Source organism: Ambystoma mexicanum, chromosome 7p (assembly GCF_040938575.1).
Source record: "Ambystoma mexicanum isolate Mex_15411 chromosome 7p, UKY_AmexF1_1, whole genome shotgun sequence".
Classification (NCBI taxonomy): Eukaryota; Metazoa; Chordata; class Amphibia; order Caudata; family Ambystomatidae; genus Ambystoma; species Ambystoma mexicanum.
In genome coordinates this window covers 613,120,940-613,131,611 of record NC_090939.1, presented here as the reverse complement: position 1 = coordinate 613,131,611, position 10,672 = coordinate 613,120,940, and the positions used below count along the sequence as shown (strand labels likewise).

General features: G+C 45.2%; 1 protein-coding gene across 4 annotated transcripts in view; it reads right to left on the bottom strand.

Moving 5' to 3' along the window:
* Positions 1-860: 860 nt before the first annotated feature.
* The window catches only part of LOC138526199 (cohesin subunit SA-2-like), a 2,217,157-nt gene continuing 2,207,345 nt past the window's right edge, over positions 861-10,672 (bottom strand). For 3 of the 4 annotated variants that reach the window (XR_011283519.1, XR_011283520.1, XR_011283521.1), the window contains 2 exons: positions 6,862-7,073; positions 861-2,084 (listed from right to left, as the gene is read on the bottom strand). Coding sequence is in view for 1 of the 4 variants with exons in the window: in XM_069636632.1 (XP_069492733.1) it covers positions 2,064-2,084 (21 nt within the window). In the remaining 3 variants the exon portion in view is untranslated. The remainder of the gene's footprint in view (positions 2,085-6,861; positions 7,074-10,672) is intronic. The other variant, XM_069636632.1, reaches the window with a different exon arrangement.

Sequence of the window (10,672 nt, the reverse complement as noted above, 5' to 3'; positions counted from 1 at the left end):
GTCATTGCATCGAATACAAAGCATTGAATACCAAAAGCATCGAAAAAAAGCATTGAATGCATTTTTTCAAAGGTAAAGGTTTTATTTTAATTATAATGAGTTTTAAGGGGTAAAAACACAGGGTTTGGGGGGCACCCCCCCATTAAAAAAAAATAGCATTTGATGCTTTTCTTTCGTTGATTTTTTTAGATGCTAAAGCATTCGATGCTTTGGCATTCAATGCAATCACTATAAAACCCCAATCATCTGCCCCATATACCATGTGCACAGATGGTTCCAATCACACTCCAACATCTGGTATTGACAACCACGACAGGATTAAACCCTGAAGGCTTGTGGAGAGACAATAATGAAAGCAAAAAATTATAAACAGAGTTTTTGTTCCAGCCCTATCATATGGGTGCATGGTCATGGGTCTCGTTCCTATATTCCTACTCACGATGGATGTAATTTTCTGCAATAGCGGCACCAATTGCAATGTGACAGAGTTGGCATGGAGCTAAGGAGTACATTTTGGTGGGTTAAAAAAATCCAGAGGCCCTCCATGCCATGAAGATATTTGAAGAAATAAGGAATCTGTTGGAGGAAGGTATCAATAGGAAGCATAGATTAATCTGCACTCACTTTTCTTCACTATTAAACTATGCTATTAGACATATTGCAACCTGATTGGCTGGGTGCTGATTAACACATGGCCCGAGGGAGTATTGGAAATGTAGTTCTGTGAGATTTCTACTATTGTGGAAGTTATTCATATTTTCTCAGCTGATGGCAGACTATGAGAAAAATAATACAAAATGTACACCTCTGCTTTTAACAAAATCAAGATTTTCTTTCAAAAATTACAGGAAAATCAATACTTTGTTGGAACACACGTTTACTTAAACTACAGATCTCAAAGAGAATGGCTGTTCTTACAGTGACATTGATCAAACATCAGCTAACGACAGAGCCTTTGCCTGCTTCAGTTAAAAATAATACATACAGGGCGAAAACACATTATTAGCCTGGGAATTAATGAACCTCTTCAGTTATTCTAGCTATTTTTGACCATCACGACAAAGTTCTAGTGATGTTCAAGTACCCCTTCTCTAAATGCAGTAAAAAATATCTACACGCCCCACCATCAAGTACAAGGTGCTAAAGCCCAACCACAACAGTAGAAGATATATGTACAAGTACAAACATGTAACAGACTGCAAATGATAACCTTTGAAACAAATATTTAAAAAAACACACGTGTTTAGTGCCAGTGTCCAACCGTGCAAATCCGGTGAGGTGTACAGTCCATTTTCTGTGGTTTGCCATAGTTTATGATGCTTCATCATAGAACAGGTATTTTGATAAACGGTTACTTTATGTGTCAATTCCCCATTTTATTAAAAATAGACTGATTCCAGACAATCCATCAACTTGGATGGCCAAATATTGCCCATATCATCTTATCTATTACGTTTTTTTAACATTATGAGCATTGAACAGTTTCAGAAGTCCTTTTAACAATGCAGCATGATAGTAGCAGTGCACACATGAAACCATTGTGAAACTTGTCAAATCTTAGTATTGTAGAAAGATTAGACATCTGACCATTGCCAGAGTCCATAACATCAGTGTGCCTTGCTATTGGAAATATTGCTGTCACCCACCTCTGTTTCAATAAAACGTAGTCGCATAGTCACGCTGTTGCTGGGTCCAAAAAAAAAGTAACAAAAGATAGATAACGTTAATAGGAAACAGTTGATACAATTTGAACTGTACTGCTCAGACCCAGTCCCTGTTCATCTTGGTCCACCTTAACATCCAACAACGCTGCACCGTGTGCGAGTCAGGTTGTAGTCATTATAACTGCAGTGCACTATAACAGTAGTGCAAGTCAGCCATTCTAAACATCTGCAGTAGCAAAATATATTCACCGTTTATTTGTAATGGTAAAAGAAAATGTTATGCTGCAGCAGCCTCTGCTTTGACTTCATTGAAAGTTCGAATGGGAGTTGTCCTTTGGATGCATGTTCTGGTAGGATTGCCTTTCCATGTAAAATACAGTGCGTGTATCCTCTTCTGCTTCATGTCTCGTCACAACAAGGCTAGAAAAAAAAGGAAATACACTAATTTGAAGGAAATTACGTCTCACCACTGTACACATACATTGTAACTATGTTGCTGAATTTCTTTTGTACGTCAATATTAAAGTTTAATAGTAAAATCCTCCTGGGGTTGAGACACCAAATAGTAACATCCAGTCCAGTCTCTTTTTTTGACATGTGCTAAACAATATACATATAAGACAAGTTTACTTATGAGGAAATGCATTGGCAAATATTTGTAAATGACTTTGGTCATTATAACTGAATGTTACTACTTGGTTGGTTGACTAGCACCAGCCTAGTAAGCAATGCAACATTTACATCAGAGGATAATGCAAAACCACCACTATCCAGAAACAAAGTAAAGACAGTTTATATAATTAACTCTGTTGCCAAACAAACCTGTGGAAGCTGGGTAAAGCGGGATCTACTGATTGGGTGAAACCAAATAGAAAGAACAAATTACTTATCGCTTGGTAATGGTTTTTCTGATGGCTTAGTCCTTCTTCCACATATCCCTCATCTTAAATATATCTTCACCAGCTGTCTTTGGACGGTTTGTCGTGGTCTGCTAAACACAGCTAGGCACCCTTGAAGCCAGATATGGCATCAGAGGCAATGTATATGGAGCCAACAGTGGCCTGTAACCTCAGTTCTGCCGTGCACCCTAGCGCTCAGGAGCTAAGGAACCACAGAGCAGCAGGTTGTGTACAAGCAATTCATCATGATGTGATGGTTGGGGGTAAGGTGGTGAATAATCTGAGTGAGGAAACAGAAAGAACATTACCAAGAGAGATCATTTGTTCATTTATTGGATTGATTCCTCCCACAGATGCCTCACCTTAGACTCTCACAAAATTAGATAACTTAAACGGAGGAAGAAGAGTGAGAAACCCCCATCTACACCAGGAAACTCTGGAGCACAGTTCGACCAAAGTGAGCATCCTGACAAAAAAAGGAATCTAGGCAATAGTTCTTGGTGACCATGTGCAACAAAGCCTTCATAGCTGCCTGACCAATTTCCATAACAGGAACACCCTTCTGCAGGAACTTAGTGGTATGAGCCCAGAGCTCTTAAGGCCCTTCCTTCCGGCCCCATCTAGTAATGCAGAAGATGATCCACCTGGATCGGGTCCCTTTGGTAAGAGCCCTGCCTACATGGACCCCAAGGTGATGAACAAAGAGCTGGTTGTCGTTCCTCATGTAGTTTGTCCGCGAGACATTGTAGCTAAGAGCCCTTTGGAGTATTGCAGTGAAACCTCCCCTTCACCTCAGGTGGATGAGGTGAATGGTAGAACAGTGAAATTATTAATTTTCGGCTAGAGATAGAGATCTGAGATATACGTGGGAAGGAAGGTAAAACCCACCTGCAGAATCACCTTATGCTTGAAGAAGATCATATATAGAGGTTTCAATGAAAGAGCCTGAAACTTTCTCGCATGCCTAGCGGAAGTGATGGCAACCAGGAAGATCACCTTAAGAATGAGCATCTTCAAAGAACAATAATGAAGGAGATCAAACTGAGTCAGCGTCAGAAATGTGAACACAAGAGTTAAATCTCACAAATAACAATAAACAGACCTGGAAGAAAGTGGTTGCCTAATCACTGCAAACCTGCATAAGAGTGGGGATGGCAAAGAACTAGACCTGCTCAGAGGTCTCCCTAAAGACTGAAATAGAGGCCAGATACCACATCAAAGTGTCAATCAGCAGACAAAGCAGGCCAATGAGCAGAAACTCAAAAATAGCAAAGGTTGGTCAAATCAAAGGGTCCAGACATCTATCCTTGCACCAAGACAAAAACATTTGCCCCCTGTAGGCATTGACAAACTTGATGGCAGGCCTCATGGCAGAAAGGAGCATATCGAGGATGGTTCCATGTGTTAATATCCCTGCAAAAATATCGCCATATTTTTGTGGCAATATTGACCCATGGACCCTGCGGGGGAGACCCCAGCAACCCCTGCATTATTTTAAAATGTGCGGGGGATACCCCCGGAACCCCGCTCCCACAAAATATCCTCCTCAAAAATATCGCTTATGGCGAGACAAACGGCCATATGTATGGCAATATTTTTGGTGGGGATATTTTGTAGGCATATCATCGAGGATGTTATCTGACAAATCCTAACCCTTATAGATAGGATTCTGAGCAGCCAAGTAGGACGGTTGATGCTACTGAGGTGCCAGGATGACATAGGGAGATGTTTAGAAGTTCTGGTTACCATGTTTTCCAGGTCCAACCTAGAGCAATTAGGAGCATGGAGGACCTGAACTTCCTCAGTCTTCTAAGGCCCAGTGGAATGACAGGAATCAGCAGAAACATATAAAGGAGAGTGAAGTTCCACTTGACGATCCATGCATCTCCAGATACCGCTGTGGGGAACATTTCCTGGTGAAGAAGAACTTCCTGTTGGCACTGGAGGTGAAGAGGTCCACCTGAGCGGCCCCCAAAGGACAAATATCCCACCCAAAACTTCCTTGTGGAGATCCCACTCGTGGAAGGCTGAAATCTGCATTCTGAAGACATCCAAAATCCTTTTCTCTTTTCCAGCAAGATGAGCAGCTGACACACATAGTTCTCCAGGGTGCCAGAACCAGTCCCACATTGCATCCCTGCACAGAGAAAGCAAACCTATCTTGCTTGCTGGGGTAATTCATGGCCACCATGTTGTCCTTGAGGAAAGTTGCCATCCTGATGGTCCCTAATTGCAATAAATTGACGTGCTCGGAGACTTGACAGGGGAACACAGTGCACTAACTATCAGATCACGCAGGTGAGTACAGTAGCCTTTCAGAAAAGTGTCCAAGACCACTGTCATTTGAGACCAATATGCCGAGGAGGCTTTCCCCTGACAACATTATCTCCTTAATCCTACCACAGGAAGATCCTGTGGCACTCTTTTCAAAACCTGCCAGGGGGTCATCATGTTGCCATGAAACTGAGATCACTGGCAATGAACCCGCAACTGAAGCAGCCTCTGTGGAACATGGTCTTGGGCAACACGAATATGCATGATCACATTAGATCTAGAAGAGGCTGGGAATGGAATAGACAAACCATGTGAACATTTTCACAGTCCTTGGGAAGAAAGGCCCTGCTTTAAAAGGTGTTCAGAACAGGACCTGTGAAATGGAGTGACTGGGAAAGCGTGACCTGGGACGTCTTGAAGATCAACCAGAAGACCAAGTGTGGTACAGGTGGGCCATCAAAATCTCTGGGGAGCAGAATGGAACAAGCCAATTGTCCGGTTAGTGAAAGACTTGAATCTTCTCACTTCTGCGATGCATGGCCACAATTGCTAACAGCTTGGTGAAGACACTTGGGGCACAGGAAAGACCGACGGGCAGGACCATGAACTGGTAATGGTGTCCGCAACCATGAAACTTGGGTACCAATTATTCTTGACCGGATCAGCATGTGGAATTATGCATCCTGGAGATCCAGTGACATCTGCAGTTGGAGGGCCTGGATGATTTGCAATAAGGTGACAGTCTTGGACTTGCCCTTGCACAGGTACAAATTCAGCAGCCTCAGATCCAGGAAGGGTTCTCTGGTACCAGGATATAAACCAAGCACCAGCCTCATCCTAAATCTGCAGAAAGCATCAGCTCTATGACGCTCTTTCCAAGAAGTTGTCATATCTCCTCCAGCAGGAAGGAATCGGGAGGGGAGGAACGGCGAGAAGGAGTACAGTCAAATGGGATTTTCCGGAAAAGAAGGCAAAAGCCCTACAAGATAACCTGTGCGTTGCCACTCCCTGACCTGCACAGACACACTTCCCCTCCACTGGAGAGAAGTGGGTAAAGGCCAATTCAAAGGCATTTAAAGGCCAATTCAAAGGCATTTGAAGCTGGGTTGCAAAGGGGACAGCAGTCAAGACAACACTGCCCATTTGTGCTCCTTTTCCTCTACCCTAATGGGGAAAGCACTGGTAGGTTTTCTTGCTGGAGGGCCCCTGGCACGGTGGAAATGGTCTGGAAGGAATGACCCCTGAAGGGAGGCTGTTGCTGAATGGCTAAATGAAGGGACATAGCATTGGCAGTATCTTTTTACGCATGAAAAAGAGACTGAATACAGAAAGTTACCTCAAAAGGCTGCCCCATGCAACATAAATCTACATCAGCTGGAACCAGGAAATTGCCACAGCAGGGAGTGGGCTTTAGAGACGAGAAGTGTGAGGGACCAAATGGTTGCAGGGGGGTCTGCAGGGGCAATCGTGGGTGTAAGGGAATGTTTGGCAAAGCAGCATACAGAGGTTTTGTGGAGGGGATAAAACCCGTGCAAACCATCAGGCTGGGGTGGGGGCTAGTGAGGTTCGGGGGTGAACCTCCCCCGATGTCAGTCAAATCCTACCCGTTCAAGGCCATTCCAAGGTGTCCTAAAATGGTAGTATTTTTTGGCAGCGGTCTTCAATGGGAGGGCTTACAACATAGAACCTTTTACACTTCTCCATGGACTCATCAGCCTTGACCCCAAAAGGATTGCCACCATCAAATGGCATGTCAGTGGAAAAGCCTGACAGTGCACATCCAGGAAAGACTGCAAATTACAGACCCTGTACACATGGCCCTAGTTACTCAGTCCGCTATGTCAAGGCCCGACTAAAGGATTTGATGGGCTACATCATTCCCATCACTGACCAGTGAGGTACAACCCTCTTTCATCTCAAGGGAGATTCTCTGCAGCCCAAGAGATTACAATCCAAAAGCAGTGTGTGTACCTGGCCAGGGTACAGGTGGTATTCACAGCCGTCAAACCCAGAAAGCATCTTACTTTTTTCTCTCCCTGTCAGCGGGAAAAGTGGCCATTTGGAACCCCATCTTGGAGTGTCAGAGATGCTTCTTTGTGCGGTCCACAGCAGTGGTTGAGGCTGATCTCATCCACGCATCCCTCATCAGAGCAGCAACCAGCAGGTTAAACAGCAAAAGGGTCTCCTTTGGTGGACATTGGTTCAGGATGTCCATCAGGTCAAACTGGACCACTAGCTTCGGCAGTGGTGAAAAAGCGAAAAAAAGCCATTAGCCGACAATGGAAACGTTTTAGTAGTCAAATCAAACTTTTAGGAGCAAACATTTAAAAATGATTACAAATTCAAAAGTAAACAATGAATACAAAGTTAAATCATTCCTACATCATTTATTCAAAAGGGAACAGAAATGGAGAAATTACTTATCGTAATGTTCTTTCTATGGATTCTTGTCCCGCAGATTCCTCATCTGATAGATATTCCATCCAGCTCCACTGCTTCTGAAATTTTCGACAGGGGGCGTAGTGGACCTCAACCCGGCCCTCAACCATCGATCCGTCTTGCTCGGCGTCTGGTCATTGGCTCCGGACATGACATCAGGCGTCATATCAATACCACGTCACTACGCCCCAACCTTAGTTCCCCCTTTTTTCCCCAAGCACCACACGCTGCATAGGAAATCAGAGAACAAACAGGCTAATGAGCCCTTAAAAAAGAAGTAACTATGGACCTCCAAAGGAGGAACAATTACTACAAGTAGCATTAGAAAAAATCTTTCTTTTTTTCTATTATTCTTTTTTTAAATCTGTGGCAGGAAGACAGCAAACCGACACAGAGGACCATCACCAAGTCAACGTGAAAGAGAAGATGCGTGCCAACCACCGACTTTCTGAGCGGGGATGGATGTGATGGGAGGTGAGGGATCTGCAGGAGAAGAATCCATAGAAAGAATCTTACAGTAAGTAATTTGCCCTTCAATGGATTGCCTTTCTGCGGCAGATTCCTCATCTGATAGACTCCCAAAGCAGTAAATGGAGGCGGGCAGAAAGTTATACCAAGACATTTTGCAGCACTGCCCTGCTAAAACACGCGTCAGCTGTGCGAGCCAAATCCAGACTATAGTGCTTAGCAAAGGTATGAAGGGATAAGCATGTCGCAGCACCACAAATCTCCTGGACAGGGACTCCCCTCTGCAATGCTGGTGATGCTGCTACTCCACTTGTCGAATGGGCCCTGATGCCTGCTGGTAATTCCTGCCCAGCGGACTGGTAGCATTCATCTATGCAGAAAATTATCCAGCAGGATAAAATCTGCTTGGTTATGGGTAGGCCCTTATGGGCTAATGAAAAGGCCAGCTCTTCTGAAATCAGCTGTCCTCGTAACATAATAACTCAACGCCGTTTTCGGATCTCCTGATTAGAAAGGTGCAGAGGAGGGTAGAAGACCGGAAGGTCGATGGATTGCGACAAGGGAAATTCTGAGACAACCTTGGGGAGGAAGCCAGGCCTTACCCTAAGTGAAACTTTCTCCCGGAAAAAACGCAGAAAGGGTGGCTTACAGCATAAGACCTGCAGTTCACGCACCCACCTAGCGGATGTCTGTCCTTGCCTGGCCGGTGGGCGTTGTGCTCTCCTGCCATAAGGAGCATATCTCCTGTAGCCCCGTGCCCTAGAGACAAAGCTAAACTCAGGTTTGGCCGGCTGCGCAGATAGGCATTAGGACTTAGTAGCGATTTTGGATTCCTTACATTTTTCTAAGGAATCGTCTGCGTTCTGGCCGAATAGAAGATCGCCCTCGAAGGGCATGTCCAGAAGCTTGACTTGGACATTAGGCAAAAAAACAGAGGTTTTAAAATAGGCCTGTCTTCTTAGTGTTATGGCTGACGCCATAGATCAGCCCACACAGTCGGCGACTTCCTGGCCTGTTCGCAGCAACTGTCTGGCCACCTCTTTCCCATCCTCCACTAGCTGTAGGAAGCACATTTCTCCTTCCGGGACATACTGAGATGCATTTTCAACTGCTGTCCATAGACCAAAGGGGTACTTCGCAAAACTGCTTGCCACATTGGTAGCTTTTAGGGACATGCTACCTGAAGTGAATGCTTTCTTTGATAAGGCATCTACTTTTTTTGCTTCTCTGTCGGGAGGCAGAGTGGACGTAGAAGATGCAAGTCTAAAAGAGACAGTAGCAGCCTGCATAACAAGCCCCTCTGGAGAAGGGTGAGAGGAGAGGTATGAAGGTTCCCCTCTAGGCTGCTTGTATTTCCCAGAAATGGTGGAGCTCACGGGAAGAATGGAAAAAGGATTTTTCCACATAATTGTTAAAGGTTCGGCAATGGCCGGGTTAAGAGGCATATTTTGTTCTGTGGTGAGGCCTTAATCTATAATGTCAGTAACGTCATCACCTTGTACATGCACCACAGATGAATGCAATATCAGGGTGTCAATAACCCTTTCTATTAAAGCCCTGAATTTAGAACTATTATGAAGATAGGGCTGGGATTGCTGGAATTTGAGGTCTGGAGAGGTGTCCAGACCGCTGGCGTCCTGGAGGCCTTGAGCCAGTTGTAAAAGCAGATTCTGGTTGTCAAAATAATCGACTCCTCCTGAACCCAAGTAAATAGGGTCGACATCCCCCTGGTCATCAGCGTCATTACCGCCAAAGATATCTGCCATAGTATCGAAAGATTCAGATCAGGGTTGTGGGGTGAATGTTTTCTCGACAACCGTCGACGTCGAGGGTTTCTCTCTCTGTGCCGATATAGTGGATGTCGGTGTCAATCAGGATTGAGACGCCACAGCGTCGACATCCTTGGATGCGCAGGGTTGATCCAGCTTCCATTGGATATCTTTCGGTGTCGAAAAAGATTCATCGGCACTGACATTGTCGGTACCAGGGCACTAGAGGGGTTGGGTATACTGAGCGCCACTCTTGGCTCCAAAGCCTGCTGTGTGGGTGATGTTAGCCAGGCTTATTGCAGCATGCTTTTTGAACATGTCAAACATTTGAAATCCTACCACTCTTGGCGGGTGGTAGGCCCAGCTGACCACTTACCTTTATCCGTCGATGACTTGGAGTCCCGACGGTGGCAATGACGCCTTTTTTTCTTTCAGGACGGGGACGAGGAAGAGTTGCTCCTCGAGTGGAACCATTTTTTCTTCTGCCTATGTTCTTTCGCTGGGGTGTGCCTATCAGTTCGGCCTCCGAAGGCCGAACCGTCGACCGCGCCAGTGATTTTGAAGGCGGTCGACCGAGAGCGGGTTTTGCAACTCGATCGCGTAGGGTTTTGGGTTGCATTTTGCTGCACGACGGACACCCGTCAGTCCCATGCCGAAGAACCAGAGACACAACTCGTGTGGGTCAGTGATGGATATCTTGGTGCCACAATTGGAAACACTTTTTGAAACCCGATACCCGAGCGACCGACATATCGCATCGAGGATTTGAAAAAAGTTAAACCTTTTCTAACGAAAACATTGAGTGAGTCAAAGACTCTGTGTTCCCAAGCAGCATGTTAGCGCACGGAAAAAAGGAACTGAGGTTGGGGCATAGTGACGTGGTAGTTGTACAATGCTTGGCGTCACGTCCAGAGCTAACGACCAGACGCTGAGCAAGACAAGACGGATCGATGGTCGATGACTGGGTCGTGGTCCACTACTCCCCCTGTCGAATATTTTACAAAGCACCGGAGCTGGGTGGAATATCTATCAGATGGGGAATCTGTGGGAGAAATGCAATCCATTGAATGGCTACTTACTCACTTTTATATCCTTTGTGAAGTCTGCCGAGTTGAACTTTGAATGGTTAGTCTGCAGTCTGTATTAAGCAATCTGGCCT